This window comes from Haliotis rubra, unplaced genomic scaffold, assembly GCF_003918875.1.
Source record: "Haliotis rubra isolate DU_JTF1 unplaced genomic scaffold, ASM391887v1 Scf467, whole genome shotgun sequence".
NCBI lineage: Eukaryota > Metazoa > Mollusca > Gastropoda > Lepetellida > Haliotidae > Haliotis > Haliotis rubra.
This window is the reverse complement of record NW_025767154.1, coordinates 492,344-508,712: the sequence shown is the minus strand read 5'-3', so window position 1 is coordinate 508,712 and position 16,369 is coordinate 492,344. Positions and strand designations below refer to the sequence as shown.

Here is a 16,369-nt window from a genome sequence, read left to right as displayed (position 1 = left end):
TTCAGATGAGCCGTTGCATGTGTTCATGTTTGAGTAAGCATGGTAAGGTAAACATTAATTATAACCTTGCTACAGACTTGTGTCAATACAGCAGATCCTCAAAGACTCTTGCTGTTGCTGTTATTTTAAAATATTAATATTTTATACTATTTAACTTCCTGGTTTTCACACTTACCTTTCATTCAATATACCTAACATATTTGTATACCCAAATTCATTACACTTGTATTGCTAGCTTTAATTAAATTTTATTTAAGTGTACAGAAATGGAAAAAAAATTCAATTTAAACATAACATTATTGTCTGGGGCAATTGCATGACCTGAAAGTGAGCGACAACAGGTCTGTATCTTACACATCATTCACTCACATATAGCACTGGGCAGGATATGTAGCCAAAGTTGTGTTTTCTTTCCATTCATCTTCATTGTACTTGTTTGTATTCATCTTCATAATAATTGCTTGTAATCATATTGATAATACTTGTAAAAAACACAATTCTTTAGATTTCTAAAGTTTGGAAATTGTAACTATAAATTGTATATTTATAATACAGTAGGTGCTGAAGGAAGAGAGTACATTGAGAAAAACCCACACCACAACTTGAAAACATTCTTTCAATCTGTGAGATTGTATTTTATGTGTGCAACTATATGTGCAAGAATTTCCCTTTTGGAGACAAAGTCCCCTTGAATGCTGCTGTTGCTGATGTTAGCAAAAGAAGTTAAATGGATTTGAGCTCCCTATCTTTCTTTGTCAAGAGATTTAGAGGTATTTCTGAACAACTCCATCTTGGAACTTTGGATGAACAGGAAGCTGAATTATTGGAGCATCAGATTGAAGAGTTTCATGCAGAAATCAAGCAATCAGACAGGGCAGATACAGTATGGGTTTTGATTGGAAAGCTAGTTGATCCTGTAACTGGCTGCAAGAAGTATGGATTGCTTGCCAAGGTGATGCTGGCTAAACTGGTGATTTTTCATTCAAATACAAACTGAACAGATTTTCAGCTTTGTCACAAAGTCTTAAACAAAATTTTGACCAAACATGACAACTCCAACATAAAGTGCACTCGTCACTCACAAAGTTTCAAAGTCTTTTCTGCAGAACTCCAAAAACAGGTCCTCAAAGATGCTAAGAATACAACCTACAGCATGTTACATAAATGATTTGGCTTCAGAATGTTCAGATGAATCAAAACAGTATTAATGTCAAGAAACTTGGTATATACCTACAGACATCAATGTAATTGTGCCTTTTGAAGGTTTTAATGTTCAAGGTTTTTTCTTGTTTTCTTCATGTTAATTATTTGCTTACAAATATGTTTATAAATTTAGAATGTTTGATATATAATTTTAGTAAATATCCATTTTAATATGTTAATTTGAGTTATGTCTTATCTGGTTAAGTAGGCCCAGAAAATACAGGAAATTGCATATTTCCATGTTAAATTTAAACATATTCCAGACCCCCACCATCTCGCACTCACTCCCAAATTGCAGCTTCAGTGCTGAGGCATGGCTTTCAGCCAGGCATGAATCCACTTTCATTAGATTCAGGGTTGACATCTCTGTTAACGCCATTGAGGCTGGCCTTGTGCAGAGAAATTTGGCAAATACGTTTTTGATTTACTGGACTTTCGTTTTGAGGTTCATTATCGACTTAAAGTTTATATATTTAGAAAGTTGTGCATTAGGTCATACCATACATTGTTCAAAAGGTATGTGAATTGTACTTGGTAAATAGTTACATGATAACTTCTGCTGCGCTCCTGTCGAAAGGCATACAGCAGCATTGAGAGGATTAACTACTGCTGATCATGTGATGCGCCAATATTACTCCTTCTCCTTCTCATTGCTTTTGTCCGGAAACCATTTAAGTTTGAAGAGAATATATTTTGACATTTTCTGTGAGTCTGTGAACTCACAGGGTGAGACAGGATAAGTTTCAAATATACATCTTTAGCTGAGAATGGTATGAATTTATCAGAAACCTAAGACATTTGCTCCTTTATTGGTGCACTCAAATTGTCATCCTGATTTCCACAGACTAACGCTTAGTCTCTGAATATATATAATTTTGATAGTAACAAACAAGCCCATTTATATTGAAAAGGAGCCCTAGGGAGACCAGAGATTCAGAGACTAAGAACATCTGCATTGGGGCTACACGTGCTGGGGTCATTACCAATTAGAAGTCACATCATACAACCATCAGATAACGCTATAAGTGAAAGGCATATTTATTGGCCCTCCTGTTAAGCCCTGTCCTATCTCCATGCTGTCATCACCTCATGTGGGCCGGTCAAGTGCCCCTACTGCCTAACATTTTACTGTTGGGAAACTTGCAGCCCACAATGTCACTTGGACACTAGATGACCAAGGTGCAAGATCTGTGTGGAACACCAACAAAATTATTTATGAATTTGAACTTATCTCCAAATTCAAAAGTTTCCATTTGTATAATATGGGAAGAGGATACAGATAACCACCTTTTTTTAAACAAACTGTTCAGTGGAAGTGAAAAGGCCAGCGTCTGTCTTACTGTGAAGATGTTCTGGGTAATTCTAGATACTAGATCATCTTCACTAGATTTCACCTTGCATGCCTCAATCACATCACGAAGCTAAACAGATTTAATTCCGAGATTCTGTGCCTTTTGAATTTGCTTCTTCACGAGAAGGCGACTAACGGGATCGGGTGGTCAGGCTTGCTGACTTGGTTGACACATGTAATCGTATCCCAATTGCGTAGATGCTCATGCTGTTGACCACTGGATTGTCTGGTCCAGACTCGACTTATTTACAGACCGCCGCCATATATGGAATATTACTGAATGCGGTGTAAACCCAAACTCACTCACTCACTCTTCATGAGTGCTAGGTCCCTGCCATATGTTTTACTGTTGAGCAATTAGATAAAAAGAGATACTCAAAACACACCAGAGTTTCACACAATAATCTTATATCAGGAATAAGAAAAATAACCCTTGTTTTAATTACAATTAAATCCTTAACCGCATTTACAATTGGGCTGCTATGTGTGGACCCAAGTCAGACAATGAAACAATACTTTTACAACATAACATTCAGGAGGAACCTTTCCCCAAGATTTTGCTTGATTTGTCTCTTCAAGACCAGAAACTGTGCACAAGGCCTCCACTATAGCTTCATGTCACCCAATGTGCTTGTTAATTAAGAGTTGACAGATGAAAATGTGAGGCAAGATTCCAGACCACTGGTGAGGATGTTGGTCCGGCCAGCCATGGTAGTTAGATATGTTTACTTTGTAATCCGACTTTAGTTTTCTTGCAGATGTTAACCCCCCTGAAAGTGAGTTAGTTTTCTTGCAGATGTTAACAGACCCTGAACCTGAGGAAATCTAGACTTGCTTTATTTAGGGCTTTAGCACCCCTGCAGAGATTTCATTAGGGCTTGGCAGTAGGGAAAACTAATGTGGTTCAGGGACTGTGAGACAGACCAACCAAAGGTCCAAATATTTGAATACCAGCAACATCTTATGTAGTGAAATCTGTGAGATAGAGGTTGGCAAAGACAGTTTAATTTACCTTCCATGATGAATGTGCTGAAGCAGTTGACATGGACTCTAGCATGGACACTGTGGCTCTTACTTTGTGTGGATTGGATACAATAGGTGGATCAAGTCCCGCCACTTTGTACCCTCTGAGAACTACTGCTGTCATCCAAAACGAGATTGTTCTACAGACTTCTGTAAAAGTGATGAGGTACTATATTATAGTTCCATGACGGTGCTTTAAATTTCTCCTTTTGATCTTCTAGTCTATAAGATCTCAGAACAGCGATTAGTTCTGGAACCTTGGTTGGTTTAATGCTTCTATCCATTGTCAAAACTAAAGTAATAGCTGCTGGTAGAACGTGTGAGATGTCTTGTACTTCTCAGATGACTTAAATGTTCTGCAACTTGAGGATTAATAGAATTCGTCGCCATGAACCCCATCAATCTTGCGAACTGGTCAAAATTCTTCCATTTATCATCATCTTGCTGAATTTCCTTCTGATAAGACAGTAGTTGATACGTTCCACATGTGAAGTTCGAAGAACTCCGGTCTAGAGTGAGGTTGTCTTGAATGAGAACAAAGAAGAAGATTTGGCCAGTTTAGAAGCTTCCGACTTGGTTTTCCTGTGCTTCCATCTCGATGGCCGTAGCACAACCAAAATTAATTTCCGGTTCCTCGTTTGCTCAACAGTCTGTAAGACTCTTTGTGGGCAACTTGTTTTTGAGTTGTTGAGCCCAGTGAAATATAGGTCTGATTCCCACTTTAAATTCAAACCAACCTGTAGAGCTGGCTGATTCTTTGAAGAGAGTCCTCCTTGGACTACTTATAAGCATTTTTATGTCTATTAAAAATTCTTATGACAGTTGTAACTATATTTTGAATAGAATATGTTCAAAACAAAAAACCTTGCTTTTGTCTTGTTTGACCACCCCTGCAGGATCATCTGGCTTACACAGCAACAAATGCTGTCCCAAGCCAAACATGAGTGGACCTCTATCAACTGCCACGCCAGAGTCACGACGAAGAATCACCGGTCCGCGCGCTCCCTGGTCCACCAGCTCCCTCTGCAAAGCGAGCGGTACAACTGTACTGCATTACGGTACTGCTCCTTGAAGGAGCGGTAAGCAGACCATAGTGTCTGGACGTTGGTTGGGAATAGCGGCAGTCACTGACATTTCCTAGCCGAAGGCAGGGAAGGGGTTGATGACCCCTCAAGGGTGATGGAGACAGACACGCACGTGTTGACCACTAGTTGCTTCTATTCCAGTAAACGGGCAACTGGCCCATTATACAGGTACAGGGTATGATAAGTACAATTGTAACATGAGTGCTGTATATAATACACGTTCATTGAGAACATTAGTGTAACTAAGATATTATTTTAAAAAATGGAATCACGTTTCTTAGCCGCAAGAAATATATATATTTTGCCAGATTCTTGCATATGTTATGATTAGTGGAGAAAAATAATACCATTTTATTGCAAGTTGGGAACACGTGATAATACTGAGGTATGAGTTTGGATCGCAGATCAAGGAAAAATGGGCACACTAGGCAAAAGTGAAATTCATCCTCAACATCTGGTATAATACACAAAGGGCAAACACTTTCATTACGTGGAATTTTATAATATCTAATTTCCATTAGAAGACGGTGATTGGATCCAAGAAAGTTTAAAATATTAATTTGAAATAATTTTACATCAATAAATCAAACCCAGTTGTGATATTGAAAATGATCTTTTATAGCAAAGAACAGTTCAAGTTTGGAGCAGAATTGATTATTTTCATGCCACATTTGATTCTCAATGTCTACACATCTTTGCCTAAACTGATGTAAGAATATATCAGCCCATCCAACACTCTGTTGAATGCAAAACTCTGTGAATCCGTAAGAAATATCAATGATTAACCAATGAGTGCCCAGCAAGCACTACAGTTCTCTGCCCTTTTATGTTGGAAAGTATAAGCTTTCTTCAACATCAAGTTGTTTTCTTGAGTTAATAATCTAAGCTAAAATTTTACAATTATTAAATAATGTGGCACTTTGACAGAATTTCTAGCCAAAAAAGATTTTACAGAATTATTCGGAGTATTTTTACTCAATCCCAAAGTCAATTTACAGAATTTAGTGGGTATATATTTGTCACTAGGCAATGAACTTCTGATCCATAAGTCAAAATTGGTTACACTTTAACATCAAAAACTTTAAAACAAACATCTTGAGGCAGAGATGAAAATTTAACCAACCTAGACTGGAGTATTTGAATAACCTTCTAAGCTTGTTGGGCTAATGTCTTTTGAGTTAAATACCAAGAACCAGAGGAAGATAACTGGACACCAAAATATTTATAATTAGATACTGTTGTAACATCATCATTAGCAATTTTAAACTTTTCCTGATGTGTAAGCTTCCCACCATTTCTAAACACGACAACTTTACTTTTATTCATATTTATAGTAAGCTTTCATTTATCACAATATGCAGACAACTTGTCAAGACGCTTTTGTAGACCCTCAACAGACACGTCCACTAAGATGATATCATTGGCAAACAGCAAGATAAACAATTCTAAAGCATGTAATGTAACACCATGGGCTTCACTCTCCAACTCCTCCACAATGTCATTAATGAAGATTGAAAAGAGAAATGGTGACAACTGGCATCCCTGTCGAATGCCTGAGAGACACTTGAAGAAATCTGTAAGACCACAATCTGACGAGACACAAGATTTCTATACAGCGTCAAAGGCTCCCTTTCAATCGATAAAAGCACAGTATAGTCGACCTCTCTTACAGGAAAGATATTTATTGATCAATGTGTCAACAACAAAAACATTATCCATAGTCTGAAAGCCCTTCCTAAAGCCAGATTGTTCACCAAATATACAACTTTCTTGAGTCGCCCAGTTATATAACCTGTTGCAGATAATTTTCGCAAAGATTTTATCAGCTACATCCAAGAGTGTTATAGGCCTATAGTTTTTAGGGTCACGTGAGCTACCTTTCTTAAAGATTGGAAGAATAGTACCAAGAAAACACTGGTTAGGAGAGACACCAGTAGATGATACAAGATTAAATAAATCCAACAACATGTTCAGACAAGCAGGTGGTGCATTCTGAAAAAAATCAACTGAAATTCCAGAGAGGCTTGGTGCTTTACCTGGCTTCATACTGCCTAGTGCTGAGATAACAACTCACATATACTGACAGCTTGATCTAACTCACTTTCCATATCAACACTTCCATCGATCACTTCAGCTGAACACAAAATCATCAACAGATTTATAGAATTCAATAAAGTCTTTGCATTCGCTGTCTCCCTGAAACAAGTTTCAAAATAGCTTATCCAGTCATCAGGTTTAATGTCCTTTGAGATCACATATGATTTATTATGTAAACTACGCCATAAGCTTCTTCTATCATTAGTGTTCAAACAAGTTAACAAAGTATCAAAAAAGCTGTTCTGATAGCAACAGGCTTTGTGTGAGCACAAGTCTTTATACTTCTTCCATGCCGATGTATATTTCAGTCCGTCTACTTGGCTATCGGAATCATGAAATGCACGAAGCCATCGTTGCGTGTTTGCACGTGCTGTCTCACATTCACAATCAAACCAGTTATGTCCCTTGTTTGACTGACAGTTCCTTGAGGTTGAAAGATTGATTTCACAATGACTCGCGCAGGTTGACACAATGTTTACAAACAAAGCAGTTGCACTGTCTACATCATTCCTGGATATAACATCGTCAAATGCTTAATAATCCTCTGTCGATCGGTTGTTCCGGTTGTCAGTGAACGTGGATTTACATTCCTCTTTCCATCTGTATCTAGTCCAAGTGGATAGAGGATCAGTACAAAATTACCCTGGACAAAATGTTGATATTGACAGAGAATGTAACTGGCAGGTGGATAGATTCAACATAATCTCCCAGTTGGAAGGATGAGATCAGCGGGAATGACGTTTCATATGTCAGAACGTAGTCAGTGACACTCTGGCCGTTGTTAGCAAAACAAGTGTACTTGCCAACTCCAGCATTGTTACCAACAGATGCAGATTTATATTCAATCAAGGAAGGTGGGCATCTGAGGTGTAGGGGAAGAGGGTTCCATAGATAAGCAGCAGATTATCTGAAGGATTTGGCACCAAATGTCTCAACTTGTTGGGTGGTACAGAAAGGAGAAACTTGTCAGCCGAGCAAAGGTTTCTTGAAGGTTGATACACTGCTGTAAGAGTTCAAAGATATAGATGGAAGATCTTGTGGACTGATTCAAAGGCAAGACAAAAGACTCTAAATTGTATCGTTTCATGGACTTATAGCCAAAGAACTACAGGTTGCTTAGGTGTGTTTGCTTAGTAACTGGCCTTGCGGCTACATTGCAATCTTTGCAAACTGTGAAGTTGATCCTTGAATCTGTCATAGGAGCTTGTTGCAATAGTCCAGGCAGGAAAGAAGATGCTGCATAGCACCACCATACCTAAATGGAAGTGACAAGTTATGCACATATAACTGGTGTGGTCTCCATGGTTAGCGATCAGTCAAGGTTCATTCCAAGATCTTTACGGTAGGATTCCTGACCAACTGTAAGACTGCTGATACAACATTTCTGTAGTCTGAGAGGAGTAGAAATTATTGTAACCTCAGTTTTATCTGGACAAAAGTCAATGGAGGAACACCTTGTAGGGAAACTGTAGTCGGGGGAAGGGATACCTTGGGACAAGCTTTCGCTATAAGGGAGCTTTGATGATACATATAGCGTGAAGATGTAGAGTTTGTGGTGAATAATGGAGCTGATGGGAATGTGGATGGACCAACAGGCCATCATCCCTTGGTTGTAGAGTTAGAGGACAGTGGTCCGTGAGATTTGTGAGACTTATAAACCGACGTCTTGATAACCACAGGGGTGCAACAAGCCTCAGCTGACTCTTCTTAGTTTATTGGAGCTTGTGTTGAACTTAAGGAAGAAGGCCCGTCTCAGGCGTAGGAAATACTAAACAATTAGTCCTCCCTAGGAGACCACCAGGGTGTCATGGTCCAACGCCATTCAAAGAAACGAACATCGGTGTTGAGTGTTGAATCTTGTCACAAACAGATCTACATGAGGCTTGCTGAACCTCAGGTTTGTGTTACTTGAGGCTGGAATCTTTTATCAAGGCAGGTTCCACTCCACGGTTTATAGTCAAGGGAAAGTACTGAATGTGAGATTGGATAAGTTAAACAATTCACATTTTATGGTGGACATTTCCACCAACTGAATGTGTTGAAATGGAGATCTATTCCTGATTAATTGATGTGAATCACTCTGCACTGTGCTAAGATTGGTCTTGCAACCATCGTGAATAACCATGATGCCACTGATAATCTTAATGGCACAACTCAAGACTGTATTCGCCTTCCAATGGCAGCAAGTGTGAAGAACCATAGTTTCTTGTGTATAGTGCATACTTTTGATATAGACGGAAAGACGAATGTGTGTATGCTCCAAGCACACAATGAATTCTGAGTATTGTTGCCAACACATTCTCCACATAAGCAAGTAACACTTGACACAGCATGTAAACATATCTGTGATAACGTATGCAAGCTACTCCTGATAATGAACTGTGTAGTTACAGTGTCCATTACATTTCTAGACTTACTTGTAATCTGTTTTATAAAATCTATTAAGTTTATTCCAGATTTCACTGAATATTGTTAATACATGTACTAATTTTAGCATAATTGTTTTGTAAACTTATGGTCAGATGGCACCAACTCACTGTCACATGCCAAGCCTGCAACCACAGTCAGATTACTGCTATTGATGCCTAGAAACCAACACTTACTACCACAGAATGGATACATATCAAGTTGATACCTTGACTCTTAAAATGTCATATTTGTCTCCAATAGTGACTAGGGCAGAGGGGTAACCTAGTGCTTAAACGTTCGCTCGTCACGCTGAAGACCTGGGTTCGATACCCCACATGCGTACAATGTGTGAAGCCCATGTCTGGTGCCCCCCGCCGTGATATTGCTGGAATATTGCTAAAAGTGGCAAAAAACTAAACTCACTCACTCACTCACTCAAATAGTGACTCATTAAAACCGTTACCTATTACACCAATGCCCAGAAATATGTCACACAAATGCAGCGGTTGTTTGATACAGAATAAGGAGCAGATTTACCTGCACAATTACTGTTCCAGTTACCTTGACTGAGTGGAATTTGAGTGGAAAAGGCAATTATACTTTTTCAAACACCTTGATCTCATATGCAGGTGATGATAGTGATGCTTAAATACCATAAGAACTTACCTAGTGGTACCATAGCAGCCTCTGACAACTGCTTAAGAGGAGTTGAAATGTCTATAAAGTCTTCAGCAACCTGTAAAAATACAAAACTTTTTTGTTAGTCTCAGAAGTTGTGAATGATTATTTACTCCTGGCATACAAGGTCTGTCTGACAGTTTGTTTAGAAAAATCATCAACATTCAGAATTTGGCCCCCAAAAATTGGTAGCTTTAGACCCCTAGCCCGTTCTCACAAAACAATCTTTGAGCAACAATTGTTACAAATCCTTAAGACCACAATTTTAGGCTTTGAGTACAATAGCCATCAACTTGCACAAGGTGAGTGCAGGTTAAAATCATTGTAAGCTGCAATCAAAACCCTGCCCAACCCAATCTAAAGTAGTTAAGATCATTGGTGTCTGTGAATAAACTTGACAAAATGGTGTTCCAGTCAGGGTTTGTTTCACACAAATTGAAAATTTTAGCTATAAATTGCATATTTATAAATATCTATCCTATTTCACGATCAGCATAAGCTAGTCAGGATGTGAATGATTGCATCAAAATCCAGAAACAGAAACATTGTTAATTGCAGTAGTCAACCACTTACAACTGTCAACTTGGTAGCTAACAGTACCATCCCCAACCGAGTCCATGTTGGATGAAGATGAAACAACATACCTTTTCAAGAATGAAGGATAATAACAGAAGGTGTCTGCAAGCATTAGTTTAAATTCAGATTCACTAAATCTAGAACCAAATTTATGAATATATTAATTCCCATTTCATTTTTTCAAACAACATAGGAAGGAATTTTTCTGATTGCATTATAGAACACACATTTCATTATTTTAATGTAAAATGCCAACATAGAATTTATGAAAGTCAAATAAGCCAACTTTAGCAAAATGCTTGTCTTCAAAATACTGTTCTACATTTTAGCACTTAGATTGGTCTGTAACAAAATCTTACCTGGCTGACCAGGACATCTTGTATTTTCACTTTCAGGGAAGCTAGTTTTTCTGAAAGATTCCTTGCCACGGCCTTTGCTTGTGGTGTACTTCCCTTCAAGAAAACAAAAAAGAATAAATATCGCAAACTAAATATCTCCATTAACACATGATTCAACAAATAGTTTTAGGTAAATAAAACATTATGAAAGGGCAAGATAACAAACAGAAATCACCTGTCCCTTTCTACATAAGTCCGATAGCTGATTAGTGAGGATCTCTGTCTCATCACACAGGCGCAGTAATTCCTGTCGCTGAGGTCCAGAGCAGCACTGGGCAACACGACGTCCTTCACTCACTACCATCCTGGTTGCCTCTTCCCCTGAAACATGCAGAAGATTTCAAGTCTGAAGTTAAGTCATACCAAGATATAAACTGTGCATATTGTTATAAGGCAGTCTTAATGTTTCACATACATAATTACTGTCCTCAGCTCCAAATGCAATTTTAGGGGAAAATACAGCAACACAAGCAAAATGAGTTTTCATGAAGACCCAAGGTCACAGCTAAACATCAAAAATATGAAAATATGAAAAAAATCCAAACATATTGCTCTTTATAGAACACTTGCTGCATTTAAGATTTCATTGTAATATTTAGACAAAAGAAACATTGGCCATGTTAAATATTGGCTCTGAATTCTGTCAGCATTAAGCATTATTTGAGACACTGTAGATGGTAACATTTATGCACAGTTTGGGATTGATAGGTCTTGTATTTTCAGTGGAGATGTTAAAAATGAAAAGGTTAACAACCAACAGACAACTGGACAGATACTGCTCCACTGTCAATATGTCATGAGTTCATTTGACTTTGAGTAAGGAGAACTGACAAAGCATACAAATGACCATTCAAGTGATCCTGGAGTGTGGGCAGTGGAAACCTCCCCACTTCAATGCTCTGCTATATGGATGCTGTGGACCAAATTATATAACAGTTTATTGTATAGTTCTTGTATGGACCATTTTGTTTTGAAACCATGTGGAGCTTGGATATTTCAGGGATATCATATCACGCATATCTAGTCTACATAAACCCTCATGCACGCATGACAACAGTCGTGCAGCTATCCTGAGTATGGCACTCAGTTGTTGCAAAGGTGGTGAGGTGAAATTGAGTTTAACGTGGTGCATAAGAATATTTTGCTCATATGATGATGGGCTGCTTGTAATAGCCCAGACTTAAGCTGGTTTTATAGTGCTAGCCCACTGAGATACCATGCTGCAGTGAAGCATGAATATCCCACTCAGACACATTATACTGACTCCAAGCCGACCAGTCCTTGTTGTACCCATTAATGCCGAGCGCCAGGCAGGGACCAACAAGTACCATATTTTAACGTCTTTTGGTATGACGCGGTCGGGGATCGAACCCACGACCTTCCACTCTCCGGTCGAAAACTCTAACCACTACACCACGGAGGCGGTCCCAGTTGTTGCACAGGAAAGAGTAAAGTTGCATGCCTATATTCAGCAAAGGCATATCAATTACCATTGGATTTTAAGTCAGAACAAATGACATATTCTGACTAAGAGAATCGCATGCTTTTCAATGATACAAAAATATCTAAATTTGATGGATATTTCATTGAGATATCTGACACTGAATACTGCCATTTAGGGGTGAGTATTGCAGAGAATTTTCATACTGCAATGGGAAAGCATATATTGTGATATGTATTGCAATATATTGCAAGAGGTTATTTTTAGCAAAAAAATACTAATTGAGTTTATGCTTGATTTATAAAAGCAAAAACACAACAAAATCACTATGCTTGATTAAGCTTAATAAAAAACATTTAATCACGACAAAATAAAACTGTAAATAGTATTTGGCACAAATGAAACAAGGAAATATCCAAAGATTTTCGAGTGTTACAAAGTTTTCCGAATGCATGTCAAAATACCGCTTTTTGTTCAGCGTATTGCAGTACAGATCGTTTTCATGTCTGAACCGGTAAATACTGGTAAACCAGTTATATTGCACAGCCCTACTGCCATTACTTATGAAAGTTATTGAAAATGGAGGCAGTTTTGGCATCAGAGCAACATGCACAGGTCATGTTAGAAACACAATACTATCTATGTGGCAGTGCCAAAATAAACTGCAAATAATATATATCAACCATGAAAATATGCTGAATTTTGCATATGTTGAGCCAAATAGACACAGATTTGGAGAGAATTTGATATCAAAATCTAACTGTATATTTAGTTTTGGAATTCACATTCAAAGAATTGGCAACGACTCAACTTGAAAATGACACATCCTTTAAACATTCAGTCCACTAAACATCGCTGTAAAGTTGCTCAGACACAAGTATATTGCACACTGGTTGTTTCAGTATTGATCTATGAATTGATGTATAATGTTTCAAAAGATTTCATTAATTCAGCAGCATAATAACAGCATACAAGTCTAACAACTATGATGACAACCTGATTGTGAAATGTAAACAAACTGTTCGGTCTCATGAATTTTGATATTCAAGGAAAATCCAACAATGTCTAAATCCTAATAAAAAACCTGAAATTTAAACAGTAAGTATAATGGGGAAACTGTTCTAACAACATTTTTAACTTTTGTCATGAAACAAAAATTCATTAAGATTGATTGATCCCTCAACAAGATTCCCAATATTTTGTAAACTTCCAATTCTTTGTGATAACAAAAAAATATTGCAATCATTTATATATCTAATATATAGATTGAAAAATCAGTTGTAAAACTTCTATTCCTTGCACGTAATGTAATACATACCAAGTCCATTGTCACTAATTCCAGGATTAGCCAACCACTGGCGTGCTTGTTCCACTTTCCCTTCAACAGTTGGTGCAGGTTTGCGAATACCACTCCTCTCTGTATTCATAATTCCATTGTGAGTCATCTGCTGTAGCTCCTTTAGTTTACCCTGAATTTCCTTAGCTAAACTGATGGCCTGAGGACTGTTTCCCTGTTAAGACATCATAAAAACAAACAGGTAAATACAGAGGACATAGAAAGTAAATGTTCTTCTCAAACATATGCATTAACTACACAAATTGACTATGTATGGCAGTTTCTAACAATATTATTCAATCAAACTGCTTATATCCCATAAGTAATAATGGAATGTGTACATTCTTGGTATTGTAGCTTGAAAATTAGTACTTAAATTTTACTTAAATTTCATGATTCATTTGCCAAACTTGAAGGCTTAGGGTTGGCTGCTGCTGCTGACTGCTGGGTATGGGTTTACGCCGTTTTTAGCAATATTCCAGCAATATCACGGCGGGGGACACCAGAAATGGGCTTCACAAGTTGTACCCATGTGGGGAATCGAACCCGGGGCCTTTGGTGTGACGAGTGAACGCTTTAACCACTAGGCTACCCCACCGCCCCGCTTAGGGTTGGCAATTGCATAAACTCATTAAAGGGGCACTGAGCGATTAATGTTTCATGCTACCAGTCTAATTATGAATCCTTGCTGCAAGCTGGTCAGTAACTGCTCCCTCGACCGTGACGCACATGGAAACTGAGCAGCTGTCTATCAGACGCTGTTATTTGAAAATATCTCTTGCAGTTCTTGTCTGATTGTAGTATCCAAGCATTGTTGGCTTTTTCGGATTTGCTAATGTGTGGATGGTATGATGACTGATCCAATTTGATCCTATTTCTGTGATTTTTACCTTCACATTCTTTTGAGATACAAGTAGGAGACAGACAAGGCTGTATATTGAGCCCCTTCTTATTTTTCTTGTTTCATAAATGAACTGGCCATGCAGATAAAATAAAATAAATTAAAAATTACTACTCTCTTGCTTTAACCCTTGTTTGGTGGTAAACCTACACGTTATTTGTCATCATTCACTTGATGGTCAGTTAATGAATTTATAACAGGTACAATTAGTGGTAACACCACTCTGATTACCCGACAGGTTCCCATTTGGCATTTCTTGTGTCTGGAGTAAATACTCAGCATTATGAATTAAGGTCTGATGTGGCAAAATGTATTTTCTGCCATAAAGTGTCTGTGTAAAAACGTCCTTCCTTCAAATGATTAACCGTCAATACGTTGATTGATCATTTTTTGTTTACTAAATTACTTTTTTTTAAAGAATGGTGGATATCATGCAAGTAGTTACTAGGTGGGCTATTTGGGTGACCAATGAGACTCTACACCAATGTGAAAAACATGAAACAGTCACGTGACTAGTTGAGAAACTGTCATTAGTTGATGATCTGTCACTTTTGTGCTTATTAGTCTGTTAAAAGACACATGAAATGGAACAGGATTCTTTGCCAGCTGCAGATGAATGGCATATCATTCCTTTAGGTGGATATTGATGGACACATTCCCTGAACAAGGTAATAGCCTGATATTATTGCTATATCTTTAGTTTTAATTTTGATATTTGGAAATTTTTTTTCTATTCATTTGTCGTAGCACTCAACAGAATCAGTTTTTTTCACGGTGAGGTGTATTGGGACAGACAACATACACTAGGTCGCACTTAAGGCATGTGTTTGAAATATGATTCATGTTGGCAATCTAAAAAATGTCTAGACATTACAGTAATGTTACAAATTCACTATAAACAGATACTGTACTTTCAAAATGCACACAAATATGATAAGAACCTAATAAGGATTATAAAACAAAATAAAAAGATGTATATTGATCATGTTATTTTACAGTCCTAACATTTTTACCACTGGCAGATGAAGTCAAACTTCAAAATGTTTTCTTTGTTATTATTTTAATGAAGATGGAAATATTAATGAGGAAAAAAGGTTTTCATCTTTGCTGATCAATGTATACTTTACTACCAATTGTGCTTGCGGATGGCACAGCAGAGATCGCCAACCAGTCAAGAATTCTGGGATATCATCCGGATACTCAAGGGAGATAAACAATAACAAAAGCAATAACCAGGCCACAGAAATTGCTCTGGATCAGTGTCCCTTTCATGCATTTATTTTATGACTTACAGTATAACTATACACAGCAAGAATGTTTGCATCACAAGTAAATTTGATAGCCTCAACTCCATCTTTTCCTAAATCTTAGACGAGAAGTGTTGGTTTATTAAACATGAAAAATGGTTTAGTATTATCATGAATTAACATGTTCTATGTTTGACAATAGAGTTTTCTGTTGGTTATTACAGACAAACTTATCAAAATATGATTGGATAGTTGGACGGTTTGTCATTTAACGCCACACTCCATATTCCAGCTACATGGCAGCAGTCTGTAAATCATCAAGTCTGGACCTGACAATCCAGTGAGCCTGGACACCAAATCCTGTTAGTTGCTGAAATATTCTAACAGGAATCTTCACATGTTTAACATAATACGATCCCATCGTAGAATACAGGTACATAGAGATTCATAAAGCTCCATTCAAAAACCCTTAAGACATAATTGGTGTCTTTGACATTCAAAATCATCCAATCTCATGTCAGAAAAAAAACTGAGTGTATGTAACATCCGTCATCTTATAACACAAAGAAACCCATTGCAGTGGCAGAGCTCAAACTTTAGGAAACATATAATAAGGAGCTGCTT

The 16,369-nt window shown here is 37.6% G+C and overlaps 1 protein-coding gene across 1 annotated transcript in view; it reads right to left on the bottom strand.

Moving 5' to 3' along the window:
• LOC124290485 (vinculin-like) overlaps positions 1-16,369 on the bottom strand; it is a 128,182-nt gene that overhangs the window by 91,392 nt on the left and 20,421 nt on the right. Inside the window, exons 9-13 of the mRNA XM_046727196.1 lie at positions 13,580-13,772; positions 10,996-11,141; positions 10,782-10,874; positions 9,835-9,904; positions 6,747-6,796 (exon numbers count right to left, since the gene is read on the bottom strand). Of these exons, the coding sequence (XP_046583152.1) occupies positions 6,747-6,796; positions 9,835-9,904; positions 10,782-10,874; positions 10,996-11,141; positions 13,580-13,772 (552 nt within the window). The remainder of the gene's footprint in view (positions 1-6,746; positions 6,797-9,834; positions 9,905-10,781; positions 10,875-10,995; positions 11,142-13,579; positions 13,773-16,369) is intronic.